The sequence below is a fragment of the Etheostoma spectabile genome, unplaced genomic scaffold (assembly GCF_008692095.1).
Source record: "Etheostoma spectabile isolate EspeVRDwgs_2016 unplaced genomic scaffold, UIUC_Espe_1.0 scaffold00001844, whole genome shotgun sequence".
NCBI classification, from domain to species: Eukaryota; Metazoa; Chordata; class Actinopteri; order Perciformes; family Percidae; genus Etheostoma; species Etheostoma spectabile.
This window is the reverse complement of record NW_022602817.1, coordinates 12,547-29,125: the sequence shown is the minus strand read 5'-3', so window position 1 is coordinate 29,125 and position 16,579 is coordinate 12,547. Positions and strand designations below refer to the sequence as shown.

At 40.2% G+C, this 16,579-nt stretch overlaps 1 protein-coding gene across 1 annotated transcript; it reads right to left on the bottom strand.

Moving 5' to 3' along the window:
• Positions 1-505: 505 nt before the first annotated feature.
• LOC116675362 (alpha-methylacyl-CoA racemase) lies at positions 506-15,530 on the bottom strand. The gene is made up of 6 exons (XM_032507241.1): positions 15,231-15,530; positions 13,907-14,178; positions 7,335-7,478; positions 5,125-5,285; positions 2,071-2,257; positions 506-1,215 (listed from the first exon to the last, which is right to left on the bottom strand). Exons 2-6 carry the CDS (start codon positions 14,151-14,153, stop codon positions 806-808), a joined length of 1,149 nt encoding a protein of 382 aa, XP_032363132.1. The 5' UTR covers positions 14,154-14,178; positions 15,231-15,530; the 3' UTR covers positions 506-805.
• Positions 15,531-16,579: the final 1,049 nt, after the last annotated feature.

Below are 16,579 nucleotides of genomic sequence, written 5' to 3'. Positions count from 1 at the left end.
ATAGTACATTTATGAAGTGAAAGATCACTGGTGAACAAAGCTGTTAACTGTGTTATTTAAAGATGAAGGAAAAGGCTTTGTTTTACAAGGGTAAGACCATTTATGTAAGATGTGATATTAAAAAGATAACAGTCTGTAAAATGGAATTATAGGGCTTTTCCTTTATTTGATAGTGACAGTGGATAGATGGAAAAGGTGGGAGAGAGATGGGGGATATCTTTCTTTCAACCATTAATACAATGCTAAATGGATTGTCAAATTAGTTGCCAGTTAATTTTATTTGCGTAACTTTTTGAAATGAAAGTCCGATACATTCAAGCCATTGCCAAATGAGTGCCGAAGAGCTTGTATCATGTGGACGCGCCAACAGTTTGGTTGACATTACTTTTCCTCATGGGGGAATTCCTCATGGGGGCAGCAGAAACCACGCACTATAGCTTTAAAATTCTTAAAGAGGCAATAAATGGTTGTCATGTTAAAGTACAAGAGACAAGGTTAAGAGAAAAATAATACTATGAGAATTGTTGATCCCGCTTTTGATTTAAATTTTTGAAATTGGAAGCTCATTTCAATTGATTTTCAATTTAAAATCAAAATCGTGACACCCCTAGTGTTGGATGCTGCTTTCTGACCCTGTCTTGGCTAGGTCTCACTTGCAAAAAAGGTTATAATCTCAATATGACTTCCTTGTTGAAATAAAACTTATATAGCTGTGGCATACATGATTTGAATGGCACGATTGACTAAAAATCCCTCAATTGTGCTTTTCGTTTCTCAGAATCAATCACTGATATCAATTATATCTCTACAACTTTGATTTGACAGCATTACACTCTACAACCCCCGCTGTAAGCATTTGGTCTATGTCTGCTGACGTAAACCCATACTCATTTAGGACCTCAACTGTGTGTTCACCAATAACAGGGTCTGAAGCAAGGCAAGGCACCGCTGGAGTCCGAGAGAGAACTGGGGCCGGCCGGGGGCTTTCTTCCCCGTTGGAGTCCTTTATGAATGAAGCTCTTTCCTGGTTATGTGGGTGTGAGCTCACCTCGTCAAAGGACAACACAGGTGTAACACAGGCATCAGTCCCATCAAAAATCCTTGACCAATCCGCCTGCGTTTTTGAAGCAAAACGCTTTGAGAAGATCCGTCTCAGCTCTGGCCAATCAGTCGAGCTCATCTGAGGAGGCAACTCTCCAGCATCCAACTCCAAGCCTAGGGGAAAAAAAAAAAAAAAAAAAACGTATGTAAACTTTGTAATGCAAATTGATGTCAATTTGTTTTTAGAGCAGCAGTCAGTGGTAATTTGTTAATTTTCAACAATCTTGATTGTTCTTAAGAGTTGTTGTTGCTCTATACTAAGTATTCATACAGTCAGCATAACAAAGTTCCACTCCAACCACCACAGTATATACACTTTACTATAGAATACATGCTGTATCTGCAGTTTCCAATATAAAACGTATGCAGAGTGAATGTATATTTAGTTTCATCTTGAACTACTAGAATTACTTTATTTTAGGAAAGTACACCTGAAGCATACATCAGCATTTCTGATTCTAATTTCTGTAACATAGACAGTAAGGTAAGAAATTCTATTCTTTTCATTGTTATGAACACTTTACTTATACAAAATCAAATAAAGAATAAAAAAAAAAACTTCAAAGAGAATAGTAATACGATTTTAGTTTTTCTTTTAGGTCATTGTTTTGGATTAGATTGTCAGTTATGGGGCAGGAGTTGATCCTGAGATGGTTGTTTAGTATTTGGTGGCCTTAGTGCATTCTGGATGTGAGATTACCAGTTTTGCTGTACTGTACCCTGGTAAAGAATACAATTTATTTTGACAAAGTGAACTCGATAAAAATAAATGTATGAGCAACTGTTAAAAGGGTTGCTGATGGGAGGAGAAGAGGTGGTTTCATTTCAAGCTGGGTCCTTCCTTTGCTGTAGTTTCCCCTGAGGTTTTGCTTTTGGTCATGGCATGATGGCACATGGAACATGTGTGACCTTTGCCTTAGAGGTTTCATCGAGAAAAATGCCTACAATCTGGATACGCGCACTACTAACCTGTGAGTAGCTGTCTGTAGAACTGCGGTTCAATGGCTCCCACCGCCATGTACTTTCCATCTGCAGTCTCGTAGGTATCGTAGAAAGGAGCTCCACTGTCCAACATGTTTTGTCCTCTTGGACTGTCCCACATACCGATGCGACGAGATTTCCATGCAAAAGAACCTACATATGCGGCTCCTTCTACCTTAGGATGGTAAGAGAGTGGAGGAGAAAAAGGAGGACATCAGGTCAGAATTTTGTCAGTTTTATGCATAATTATTCCAGTCATTTGTAAACTATAAATGACAGCTACTGTAAATTAATATAAAGAACCATGTTTTGAAAATAAGACAATGTATTTTATGTTGTTAAAATCATTCATTTATTCTTTAGGAGTAGATTAAACTGCAAACCACCACCTGTGTACACTCCTATATCTGTCAGGATATAGTTGACTTAAGTAGATAGACGCAGCACACCTATAGTAAGCATTCATCTCCTTTTCCAAGATGATGATACACAGAGCTGGTGAAAAGACTGCATATATGATATTCTGACATTTACACTGTATAAACCACTCCCAATACATATTTAAATCGCAATGTTGGCACAAGCTATTACTGCTGTTGAATGAATTAATTCAATTCAATTCATTTCAATTCAATTTTTTATAGTATCAATTCATAAACAAGAGTTATCTCAAGACACTCTACAGATAGACCACACTCCAGAATTTACAAGGACCCAACAGTTCTAGTAGTTTCCTCCAGAGCAAGCAACAGTGCGACAGTTTAAAAAAAAAAAAAAAACAGCCTTGATAAAACTCCTACTTTATAATATATTTAATATTTAATTTATTTACACTTGGTAGGATGTCGTGCTATTGTACATGAAAGGCGCTGCAGAGAAGATGGCCATTGTCACTTTGATTACTGCTGATTGCAATCAATTCATTCATTGTAACCTCTAATTACATAGAGCTTGCAGGACCTTGCAAAGAGTGGTTTGCTGGCTGAAATATAATAGGCAAGTAGACTTTACATCTCACAATTCACAATGTTTTCCGCCAGATCGTTTACAGATCTCTACATTTGCGACCACACTTGAAGAAAGCTTCATTTCCCGGAGAAAGAGAGAAAGACAAGAAACTGGAAACAGTAAGCTGTTACAAAAAGTCCCGGGCTATTCCGTGCTTGTTTTTTTTTTACCCTCATAGTGTTTTACAAACTTTCTTGTAGCAGCGATAGCAACAGTGTGGTTCCTGTTTATTCTACGGAACTCTCACACCGCTGCAAATCTGACTGACAAGTCCGATCGCCGGTTATATGACTGGCCACCGCAACGTGACGTTTGGGTGGCGTTTCTCCAAAAGTTGAATCCGTCTTCACTTTATTACAGTATTGAAGTAAAAACTAATTAAAAAAACAAATATTTGAATCACAAAATTAGAAAATCTAATACCTACCCAACTATTCAGCCTATAATATCATTTTTGATTAAATCATTTAATTTTATAAACTCAAAAAAAACTCTTCTTTGATAAAACTTATAGTTAGGGAGTGAGGAGTTGCAGCGTTGCCTAGACCGGCGGGGGAGGGTGTATAGCTGCAGACACGGCACCCCTTCTCTTCTCTGCTTCTCTTTGTAGTCGTCAGACTCATCTACCAACCCTTCAACATGACATCATGACTTTGCGTAAACATACACGCCAACTTTCTTAAACCGCGTGGCATGTTATCTATAAGCATGTATGTCTACACTGTTAACAGTGTACGTAAATATACACACCACTTGGCGTGTTATCGCAAGAAGAAAGCAACAGTTGAGTTTAGGAAACGTGATACCTGGTTGGGTTTAGCAACAAAGAACTGGTGGATTCAGGAAAAGAAGAACGAGGTTGGCTTTAGTAAAAAAAAGAAACCGACGGTTGAGTTTAGGAAACGTGGCACTCATGACACAAAGGAAATGGGACATTCGGGACACATTCCCGGTCTCCTGGGTGAAAGCCTTGTGTTTTACCCATCCATCACCCCGACCAGCCTCCCTACGCAGATTTTCGCCCTTTCATACTACTCGCTAGGGCGTAAATTTACACCCAATTGCAAGGTGATGTAAGTTAATGGAGGCCAAACGGCGTTGATAAACACGCCTAAAAGTGAGTATGCGTCTTGATAACAAGCCAATAATGGCATATGAATTGGTGTGTCATACATACGCCATTTCATGAGATCAGTCTGAACCTTTATACCCTTTCTTTGACACAAGAGCTCCTCTCCACTCTCTCTTTCCATCTGTGTGCATTTGGCTGCGACAACGAATTGATAAAATTTGATTATGAAAAGAGTTGGCAAAAAAAAAATGTCATTATTGATTCTTTATGTCGCACAACTATTACGGCACTCAATAAGTTGCTGAGAAATGTGAGTATGAAAAAATAAATAAATTAAGTTGAGCGCAGAGCATAAAAAAAAGGAGAAAAAAAAAAGAAGAGCAGAGCGGAGGTAGAGGAAAGACCATCAGAGAGACCTGTAACGTTGTTCTGAAACACATGGCTGCTCTTCCCAGCCGACCATGTTGAAAGCACAGCGCATCCTTTCATGGCACGCACCTTGCGCCTGGATCACCGCGGCTACCATAAACCTAGCCTGAGTCATCGCGGACAAATTACAGTAAAGAAGGCAGCTCTGTTAAACCAAGACTCATGCAACAAATGTGGCATCTGTGGGAAAGCGGAGTTGATTCCCTGATTGTGTGTTCTACTTTTTAAAAAGGACTTTGAGTCATAATAAAATGCATTTGGGAATGATAAAGAAACCAAAGGCTAGAAACATTGTGAGCATTGAAAAACTGAGTTAATACTTTTCTTGCTTTCTTTATGTTGCGTGTGTTTGCTGAAGGTCTGTTGTCGGTCTGAAAGTGCTCTAACTCCGGCCTACGATAGTGTCTGACTGTAGTTTGTAAAAAGCATATCCATTGTCATTACTTGAGCTTAATTTTTGGTAACGCTGGTAAAAAAAATATCAAACATGTACTGCATGTTTCTGAATATGAATAATTGCTTGACATCCTTACCATGCTGGCATCAATGATCTGTCCTTTCCCAGAAGTTGTTCTTTCCAGCAGAGCTAGGACTATCCCCAGAGCACAGGTAAGACCCCCACCTGCAAAGTCTGCCATCAGATTCAACGGAGCGTAGGGCTTCTCCCCACTCCGACCCAGCCGGGATAAAAGGCCTGTGACAGAAATGTGGAGATAAGAGCGTCACATAATATGAGAGTAGAGAACACCAGTTAAAAACAATCGAGTAACTGGCCAGTCACCAGTCCTGAAAATCAAAGAAAATTACTTAGTTTGCTAACTGAATAAATCAGAAGGGATGCCATCAAATTAAACATCACAAAGAAAAGGTCAACAGCTCCTGTCCACACAAGTCCAGTTAACACCATAGGAGGGTTTTTATTTTATTTTTATTTTTTTTATTCCAACTAAATAATTGCTTTGTTAACTTTGTTGAACCAGCATGTAACTGTTGGACAGGTTCCTTACTTTTTTTTGGTCATCTGTTATTGTAGAGATAATACAAAAGAGCCTTTACAAGAAAAGTACTAGCAAGTAACAGCAACTTTCTCAACATCCTTGAAGTGCCAATTAAAAAGGCAAGCACACTGTGGCAGTTGTCTCCAAAATGTTCTCATTAGGCCACTTTACTTTGGTCTGTATGTGCTTTATAAACCATATTTTGTATGTTATCAGTGTATTAGTAGGCCTAAGATAAAAAACCTTACCAAGGTCACTTTTAAATGTAAATGGACTGTTCTTATATAGTGCTTTTCTAGTCTTAACAACTTGTCAAGTCATTTTTTTAAGCCTTGCATTGAAGTCAATACTCTCTGTTAGCGCCACACGATATGAGGAAAATATCTATTTGCGATAATTTTGATTGATATTGCAATTTCAATATGGTTAACGATATTGGAGGGAATGATCGGTTTTGAATCATTATTCTCATTTTCATTAAAAATTATGAACATTGAAAGAAAGGAAAATGATAATAGAGTGAGTTTTGCGAGGATCTCTACCAAACAAAGACTTTTTTCTTTAGTCTGTAGGATAGGGTTTGTAGGCCGGGACATCTCTGCAGCTCCACAATACTTCATTTAGAATAGTTTGACATATGTTTTGCCTTCAACAAATGTTGCGCCCCCTTTACAATTTAGATACAACAATTACGACAATTGCAATTAATTTTAACACAGTTTGACTTCCTATAGACTAACTAATAAGTATATAATGAAGCTCAAGCTGTTTTATTACATCAAATAATTTAGAGTGATAATACTGGAAAGCCACTATTGGATGGATTTAAAATGGGTAAGCTTATAGATACATTAAGGACAGACTAAAGCTTAAAAACATAGCACCATCGATTACTCTCTTATTTGTAATGTTGTAATTTATGAGGGCTGTATTACAATAGAAAGAGGTCAATGCTTACCATATAAATTACATTACAGAAACTAAGTGAGCGCATTGGGAATACATAGCTTTCAGGGGTGAAATGGTTTTCAATCTATTTTCAAATCAGACCTTGTTTTGTGTCATCAGTTACATTGCATCTGTTTGGTCATTAAGCCTTCCTGGGGGTGCTTAAAGATGAAACGTGTTATCAATGTGTTAGTAGGACCAAGCTTTATGTCTTACCACTGTCAGATGTGGAAGTATTTTAGGTTTTAGAGCAAAGCTGAATCTAAACCCATAACTGAAACTAATTGACATTGTTCGGAATCCCTGTATCTTGGTAAACAAGTTTTATTTTCATTAATCGCACCTACCTCATATGTTACCATATAGTAAATACAGTGGTACATGTATGTATGAGATGTTGTTCTTTGAGTTGGCGGTCATGTCTGAGTACTACTGAGTAAAAAAGGTTGGTATTAATTTGTTAAGTATGTCAGTGATTCATTGCTTCAAATGTACTGGAATAGTTGCAATACTGTTTTTCCAAGGGCACACTAAAATGCCCACTGTCATAACTGTGGTAGACTGAAACTCTGTGTTCAACCTTTTCTTTCACATGTTTTCCAAGGTAATGAAAAGATAACAAGCCTTGGTTTTAAACAAAACCCAAGTACACCGACAAACAACCACCAGCCTCACACAAAGAGGGGTGAATTATCTTCCTCTGACATCTTTATCCTTACTTGGTGACATTAATCAGTCTGCAATGTAAGGTATATAAATATTCAATCCAAAAACATTAACAGTTGTGTGGTCATTACCTGAAATGGCGAGGTAGTTGATGTCATGCCCAGCTGCGGTGGCGTAAGATCCACTCTGGCCGTACCCTGTCAACCGAGCGTAGATCAAACGAGGGTTTTCCTTTAACATCTCCTGTGGCCCGAGGCCCAGCTTCTCCATCACACCTGGGCAGTAAGAAGAAAGTCAACCTATGAGTATATTCATTAAATACATCTCTTTATCTGTATCTGCTTATGTTGCCTCTCATACAGTGGGAATATTGTGGCCACAGCCTAGCTATAGCACTTTTTGGGGGTTAAATGGAAAACAGTTAATGACACTTATCAAAGAATCTTTGGAGATTCAAATGCAAAAGGCTGTTTATATCTAGAGAGTACATTTAATATCATAGGGGTTTTACCATCCAATCACAAACTCAAATATTACAATCAATCTGTTTCCGTGGACTTCTTTATTTTAGTATAAAGACAGTTAGAACTGTTAAATCTATGATCCAACTAAAAACCTAATTCTGACATGACCGTTTTAAAAAATTACGATGTCAGTGGAATCGTTTCTTTATGGAAACGTTTAGAGGACTTTGTTTCAAATCCGCTTCCAAATTTAACGTACACGTTTTGATTTTCATAGCGGCCAGGGGCTTGTTTTGTTGCAGCCGTGGAACACAGTAAGTAGCGCTCTAGTGTGGCTTTATTTCACCTTGAAAAAAAAAAGTAAAACTGCAAATCACACTTGAATCAAAATAAAACTTTCCTCTTATTTGTGAAATAAGCATGTGACCTATTTCAACACCACCCCTAAATGGATCAATCACTTTCAATTTATTTGCTTATTACTACTACTAATTGTGGATTTTTTCATATTAATGGATTGGTGCTTTTACACAAAGTGCTCATAATATGCTCATTTTCAGGTTCATACTATAATAATAATAATAATAATAATAATCTTTATTTGTAGAGCACTTTTCAAAAACAAGTTACAAAGTGCTTTAACAAGTACACAAATACAAAAGCATAAGAACATTAAAAGACTGAAATACAGTTAAATATAAAATTTGTAAAATACAATGAAAATAAGAGGGGTAAAATGAAAGTCAAATAAGATCGGGAAAGGCTCTCCTATAAAAGTATGTTTTAAGAAGCGACTTAAAAGAGTTCACTGACTCAGCTGACCTGATTTCCTCGGGCAGGCTGTTCCAGAGCCTCGGGGCCCTGACAGCAAACGCTCTGTCCCCTTTAGTTTTCATTCGAGACTCTGGAACAGTTAGCAGACCTCTGCCCGAGGATCTCAAGGTGCGTGCTGGTGTATATGGTACTAAAAGGTCAGAGATATAACAAGGCGAAAGGCCATGAAGAGCTTTAAAAGTGATCAATAGAATTTTAAAGTCAATTCTAAAACATACTGGGAGCCAGTGCAATGAAGCTAAAACAGGAGTAATGTGATCATATTTCTTTGTTCTGGTTAAAAGCCTGGCAGCTGAGTTCTGGACAGTCTGGAGTCGATCAATAGATTTTTGAGTTAAACAGGTGAAAAGGCTATTGCAATAATCCAGGCGTGATGATATGAAGGCGTGTAAAAGGGTCTCGGTGTCTTTAAAAGTTAACATAGATCGAATTTTAGCTATATTTCTAAGTTGATAAAAACATGATTGAACAAGTTTTGTGATGTGCTGCTCAAAATTTAATTGACTATCAAACCAAACACCGAGGTTCTTTGCCACGGGCTTAATGTAGTTTACTAGCGACCCGGCAGATGGCAGTATTTGCTTTGCCATTTGCTGAGACCCGATGACGAGGATTTCTGTTTTGTCTGAGTTCAGCTGGAGGAAATTATTTGACATCCATTTTTTAACTTCACCAAGGCAGTTGTTAAGTGAACTCAGCATTCCAGGGTCTGAGGATCTGACAGGTAAGTATATTTGTGTGTCATCAGCATAAATATGAAAGAAATGCCATGTTTATGGATAATATGTCCAAGGGGAAGCAGATACAAGGAAAACAAAATGGGTCCTAAGACCGACCCCTGAGGCACACCATATTTAACTGGACTGAACGAGGAGACATAGTTATTTACAGACACGCAAAACTTCCTATTTGTCATGTATGATGAAAACCATTCTAGAGCAGTACCAGAGATCCCCACCCAGTGCCTCAGTCTGTCTAACATGATGCTGTGATCAATGGTGTCAAAAGCAGCACTGAGGTCCAGAAGTACAAGGACCGAGCACATGCCTTCATCAGCAGACATTAAAAGGTCATTGGTGACTTTAAGCAGGGCAGTCTCGGTGCTATGGTACTTCCTAAAACCAGACTGAAATTTTTCAAATATTTTGTTATTTTCCAGTACAGTGAGCAGCTGTTTGGACACAGTTCTTTCTAAAATCTTTGCAATGAAAGGCAGTTTTGAAATTGGTCTAAAATTATGTGGGAGGGAGGGATCTAACCCAGGTTTCTTTAAAAGTGGGTTCACGCAAGCCGTTTTAAAATAATCAGGGACACAACCAGTAGATAGGGAGCTGTTAAAAATTTTGATCAAATGGGGCCCAACAGAATCTATCACTTTCAGTAAAAATTTTGAAGGTATTACATCAAGTGGGCTGGAGGACACTCTCATTTGTGATACTGTTTTTAAAAGCTCAGACAAGTCGATGGGATAAAACTGTTAAAGCTGTCTTGTTGCTGGTGAGGAACCTCTGAGTAATAGGCCGCGGGGGTAATCGAGGCTCTGATTGACACCACCTTATTGATAAAATGAGATAAAAACAAATCACAGTCATCATTACTTCCAGCTGAGGCACAAGGAGGGGTTGGGTTTACCAGCTGATCCACAGTCTTAAACAGAAACCTGGGATTGTGTTTATGTGTAGTAATGAGTTCAGAAAAATAGTGTGTTCTCGCATCCTTAACCATGTTATTGTAGTTAGTTAATAAATCCTTCAGACTGAGGTAATGGACTTGGAGACTGGATTTTTTCCATCTGCGCTCTGCTTTCCTGCATTCCCTTTTTAGGCTGCGAATGCTGTCATTTATCCAGGGTTGCTTCCTAGCCTTAGACGTAGGCCTAACCTTTAGAGGAGCAGTAATATTTAGTGAAGACAAGCAGATATGGTTGAAGTGATCAACCATATTGTTGGTGTTAGAGTCAGACAGGTGTTGGCTTTGACTCTTAAAGGATGCGCAAAATTTTGAAACACTTTGTTCATTCAAAAAGCGAGAAGACACGGAGCTTGGTGAGATGGCATGAGTAACAGGCAAATTGCAGCTAAAAACAATACATCTGTGGTCAGATATGGTCATGTCCACTAATTCCACAGAGGAAATGCTGACACCCAGGGTAAAAATCAAGTCCAGTGTGTGACCACGATAATGTGTTTGCTCTTTGACATGTTGTTTGAAGTTAAAAGAAGTGGCCATATTTAAGAAGTTAGTTGCATTAACATTATTGGGGTCATCAACATGAATATTAAAATCACCACAAAGAACAATTCTGTCATAATTTAAAACCAGATTAGATAAAAATTCAGGAAGTTCAGATAGAAATCTTCCAGGTGGTTTTGGGGGGCGATAAATTATAACAAATAAGATAGGTTGCAGCCCTCCAACCTTAAGAGTGAGAACTTCAAAGGAGTTAAATTCATCACAGCGTACTTGATGACATTTTGAATTTTTCCTATACACGGTCACTAGCCCACCACCACGACCACTGACCCTCGGTTGACTAAAACAATCGTATTGAGGCGGACACAGTTCAGATAGCTGGGTATAGTCATTAATTTGCAACCAGGATTCAGTTAAAAACATAAAATCTAGATTTGCAGACAAGATAAAATCATTTAAGATAAACGTTTTACTCGAAAGTGATCTCACATTGAAAAGAGCCATTTTAAATGAGTTTGTTCTGGGTACAGGAGTTGGTGCAGTTGTCCTAATCCTTGAGAGATTACTGATATTTCTTTGTGGGATTTGCACATTTCGGTTTACTGGTCTGTGCGTGGTGATGACAGGAATAGAAGTCTTTGGAACAGCGCTGGGGGCAGACGGCTTAACATGCCAGCAGGTGGGGACAGTTTTATGTGGCAATGATGAAGAGATGTGTTCAGTGAGCGGTGGTGTGTCCAGGTGTTTTGCATAAAGATTAGTCATTCAAGGAAGTCGTGTGTAGACCGCACCACATGCTGTATGTGCGCAGCTAACATTTCTGAACCCCGTTTGTTTGGGTGAAGTCCGTCTGTCTTAAAAAGAGAGGTTCTTTGCCAGAAATATTAAATTATCCACATAACACACCTGATGTGCTCTACAAGCAGACTGGAGCCAGTCGTGGAGGCCAAGTAGTCTACTGAAGCGGCCAGCACCGCGACCAACTGTGGGAATGGGACCAGAAATAAAAACTGACTTTCCACACTGCTTTAAAAAGTTAAAAAGACGGTTAAAATCTAATTTTGTCAACTCAGACTGCTGAAGAGCTGTGTCATTTGTTCCGACATGGACTATCACTCTTGTAATGGAGGACGGGAGCGATGGCATTAGGTCCTGGAGTTTTTTTAAAATGTCAGCTGTGGTGGCACCGGGGAAGCAGTGAGTTGTAGCGTTAAAGAAATGGATGTTTCTGGTTATGGAGTCACCAATTATTAATGTGGTTGGGGGGAAAAGAGGACGAGGCAATGCCGGCTGTGGGGTTCCAGAGCAGGACTGAGCAGGATCAGCATCAACACTGCGTGCGGACTGAGGATGGAGTGTGTGAGCTGTCGAGTGTTGTGTTGGAGTAGCGGTAACAGACCTGAGAGAAGGGCTACCCGACGGTGCAGTGTAGAGACGGCCCCCAGAGCGTCTGAGCACAGCCTCCTTCAGGATCCTTCGTCGAGAAACGGAGGTTTTTGATCGGGATGACGGCCGCTGATCAGGCCCAGCGGCAGACCGGCGGCCCAGTACAGGAGATGTAGCCGGTGGAGGAGATGCAACAGTGCTGGCAGGCACTGTGCGCCGAAAGCGATCCGTATCAGGGAGACTTGAAGCCGCAGGTGCATCCGCTGGATGGACCGGAGTATCATTGGATAAAGTTGCATAGCGGTTGGAGAGGCCGATATGTGGAGGAGAGGCAGCCCCATCCGAGCCTCTCTTAAAGCCACGGACCACCACTTCAGTCCATGTTGACTGCTGCTTCGGAGTCGAGCAGGATGAAAGCCTCGGTAGGCTAGACGGATCCCATGATACAGTGTCCTGGATGTTAGCGGTTGTGCTAAGAGAAACAATCTGTTTGGCTTGTACTGAAGCCACATCCATAAAGCCAGTCAGCAAGGAATCTTTCTCTTTGAGTTCCTCTGACAGTCGTCGGATGTCTTCCATAAGGTCAGCAATTTTCTTGTTCGCTTTCTTAAGGAGTGTGCTGTCCTCAAGGGGCAGAGATATCTCAGCCTGCATGGTCACAGGAGCTTTATTGTGGTCAGTGTCAGTCATCATTGACTGACACAACTGAAGACTCTACAAACAAGAAAAAAGGAGAGTGTTCCCATGCGCCTGGTGGTGGCTGGGTGCTCCTGGGCCTGGTAGTAACTAGCTGCTCCTGGGCCTGGTGGTGGATGGGTGCCCCTGGGCCTGGTGGTAGCTGGGTGCTGCTGGGCCTTGTGGTAGCTGGGTGCTCCTGGGCCTGGTGGTAGCTGGGTGCTCCTGGGCCTGGTGGTAGCTAGCTGCTCCTGGGCCTGGTGGTGGCTGGGTGCTCCTGGGCCTGATGGTAGCTAGCTGCTCCTGGACCTGGTGGTGGATGGGTAAAACCAGGCCTGGTGGTGGCTGGGTGCCACCAGGCCTGGTGGTAGCTAGCTGCTCCTGGGCCTGGTGGTGGATGGGTGCTGCTGGGCCTGGTGGTGGATGGGTGCTCCTGGGCCTGGTGGTAGCTAGCTGCTCCTGGGCCTGGTGGTGGATGGGTGCTCCTGGGCCTGGTGGTAGCTAGCTGCTCCTGGGCCTATTTGCTTGGTTTAGGCAAGGACAGTGCTGAGGGTGCTGCTGCTGGTTGCTCCTCGCCATACTAGTATTTAGAGGTTATTTCAGAATAGGTTTACATGGTTTAATCAAAAAAAACAACAACATATTTTTGTCGTACTGCACATTGCTGCAGCTCCTCTTTTCACCCTATGTGTTGAGCTCTCTGTTTTAGCTGCAGAGTGAGACATCTCACTTCTGTTCCATCTTTTTGGGGATTTGCACATGCGCAGTAGCTAGGTAGGGACTACTAGCCAGTCAGAAGCAGAGTATGAGGGTGTGCCACGTGAGCAGCTAGGCAAGCATTATAATGGTTGTTACAAAGTGACGCACGTTTGTCATGGAAGTAAAGACTGGACAACAATAGATCTGTTGGAGCGGTTTGTGAACAGTGTTTTTTGTTGGAGATTGTAAGTCCTTTTGGGGTGGACTTTGGGCTTTTTCACTTTGTAAACCATTACATACACAAAACAAGTTATATAACACAATAAAGGAAAGGGAAAAAGCCAAAAAGCACAATATGCACACTTTAAGTAAAGGATGTAAATACTTCTTCCAACACTGATTCTAACCATGCTGTATTACAGAGCTCGGTACAGCTGTCATGGTGGTCTGACCTTTACGGTAGGGCTCCAGGACCACATCAGACTGGACACAGAGCTTCCTGAGCAGGGCTACACCCTCTGCCATCTTCAGATTGATGGCCACAGACCGTTTGCCCCGTGCTTGTGTGTCCAAAGACATGCCGACTTTATTCCGGTCCACGCGAATCACCTTGGCTCCAAAGTCTGCCAGGATCATGCCACAGAACGGTGCTGGAGCCAGGCCTGCCAGCTCAATAACTCGCACTCCAGCCAGTGCCATGACGAAAGGACTAGAAGGCAGAATACTAGGGAAATTCAAAAAGCAGAGAGGTGAGGGGGGGGGGGGCTCACATCAGATTCTGTGATGTTATTAGGAATTTTACAACAAATTGTTATTACTAATCAAGTGTGTAGTGTAGTCAAGTTTTCCATGGCAACTTTTATTTTTTTAAATTTTTTTTACAAATCACATTTTAGCTGCATATCTTAACAGTGATGCCAGAAATTACACTTTACTTTTTTTTAATTTGTTTGTTTTTTAATTTTCCTATATTGTGTTACTGTGCTACTCTAATGTTACAAAGCTCTGAATTGCCCAAACAGGTACAAATAAGTGTACAGAATTGAACAATGGCCAACCATTACATTTCAGAGGCTTGAACAAGGGAGACTTTGGCATCAATTTGCTTTAAAATACGTTTGTTAAATTTGCACACAACGTTAAGCCTACTACTTTTAAATGTTTAATGGGGGTCAAGTGAATTTTAATAGAATTTAAAACAAAGACTGGTGCTTGAATGCAGAACAAGACATCTGAAAATGTCACCTTTGGCTCTGTAAAGTTGTGATGCGCCCCAACTGGTTTGTATTATAGCTGATTATAACTAATTTTGCAGGGTAAACAGGAGCTCTAATTTTCATTTCCTATGGGAATGTTAAACCAGTCTCCTCTAATACAGAAAACAAATGGTGACAAAAAGCCCTGAGGTCCAGGACAATACCTGCGTGCTGTGACAAAGACATTCAGACTTTAGACTCTGAGTCAAAGTACAAATTATCTACTTTTTAGTACAAAGTCACATATTTTTAATATAAGTGCAAACAGCCTGCCAACAGTCACTTAGCTAGCGTTAGCTATGAAAATAAGAACCAGCAAAGTTTGTACCAAATACTTGCTGTACAGTATTTTGCACAAACCGTTTTAATAATCACGGATTAATATCACTAGCTATCTACCGAGGACAAGCAAACTTGGGGCAACACTTTCATGTTTGTTGTGGACAAAAAACACACACATGACGCTAGCGTTAGCTTGACAATCGAAATGTAAATTGTAACCTAGCTAAGTTGATCCTACCTTCGCCTGCTGAAGGCTTGTGTATTGGCACACTAGTAACGTTACACACGCCGCGGCGCTCTAGGTCGATATAAAGTTAGAGGGAAGTTAGCCATTAAAGCTGTTTGAGATAAGAAATTACAGTTTGAGATAACGTTACCCGACGGCGGATCACGTGCTACACAACCACCGGTAACGGTATACCTTAATAAAACATATAGCTATGTTACGGTTAATATTGACAAGAAGCAGCTTCAGAATGTTTAGTTGGTTTGGAACGGCTGCAGGTTGAACAGGTCAACCGGCGGACATCCATAGACACCGCACTGGCCCCTGTTCCCGGCTAACTCCGCCTAGCCGGGCGGGTTTCGGTGTACGCTGGTTTTATACATAAGCGAATCCTGTTTACAAGCTGCTTCCGTGTGACGATCGCAAGATTCCTGGGACATGAAGTTCTTTTTTTTTTTTTTTAATCATTCACTTAAAAGAACTGTAACACTTTTAGCAAGAAGTCAAAGTGTTAGGGATATAAAGTCATTACGATCTGTATTTGTATTTGTATTTGTCTTGACTAGCTCAATTAATTTTGCTGCCTTGTTAATTTAAGTAAAATCTACTATTCCAACTATTCCATTCCAAAGTTCAACTGAAGTGTGCAGGTGGGTATATTCCAAAATTATTGTATTTCCATTGATAAAACTTTCAATAATTATAATACAGCACATATGAAAATAAGAGTGGACTTATGGACTATAATTACTAAATTTTATTAACCATTTTCATTTATACAGTAAAATATAATTAATTTATTATATACTCTTGCATACCCTAAAGCACATCAGGGCCCAAGTAGTATTCTAGCATATACAAACTGTACACATTGTCGTTATGCAGGTGAGTGCAAGGTTACAGCAAAGGACCCAGACAATCCAGACAGATCGGAACAGTTTAGTGATTTAAAAAAGTAAAGATACAAAAGCTTAGTGATATAGGTAGCATGTCTGAACATTATATGCTGAGAATCCACAGCACAGACATTGTGACTGTCATTTACAGTGAAATTTCTTCGATTTTCTTTTCTCTTTTTTTGTTGCTTGGCTAAATATGGATTAATACTAACATTAATAATTATTAGCAGTACATTTTTAGCATTCAGCACAGCTCTTGTATCTTGATCACTGACTCAATCACAATATTTGAATTGGTTTTAGAGTCAAATTACCACAAGGTGTATTCTAGTCCATGGTGTTGAGGCACATGAGAGAAAGTTTTAACTGATTGGACATTTTTGATTAAAAAGGAAAATGTGTGTTAATTTAGCAAAAGTTACAACCAATACATTTTTGATAGTGTCAAAAATGATTTGCCAC

Excerpts from the sequence above, each read along its gene's own strand:
- LOC116675362 (XM_032507241.1), bottom strand. The coding sequence starts at position 14,153 with ATGGCACTGGCTGGAGTGCGAGTTATTGAGCTGGCAGGCCTGGCTCCA. Across the intron at positions 5,286-7,334 it reads CAACTACCTCGCCATTTCAG|GCCTTTTATCCCGGCTGGGT; the intron begins GTAATGACCACA and ends TTTCTGTCACAG. Across the intron at positions 2,258-5,124 it reads AGATCATTGATGCCAGCATG|GTAGAAGGAGCCGCATATGT; the intron begins GTAAGGATGTCA and ends TACCATCCTAAG.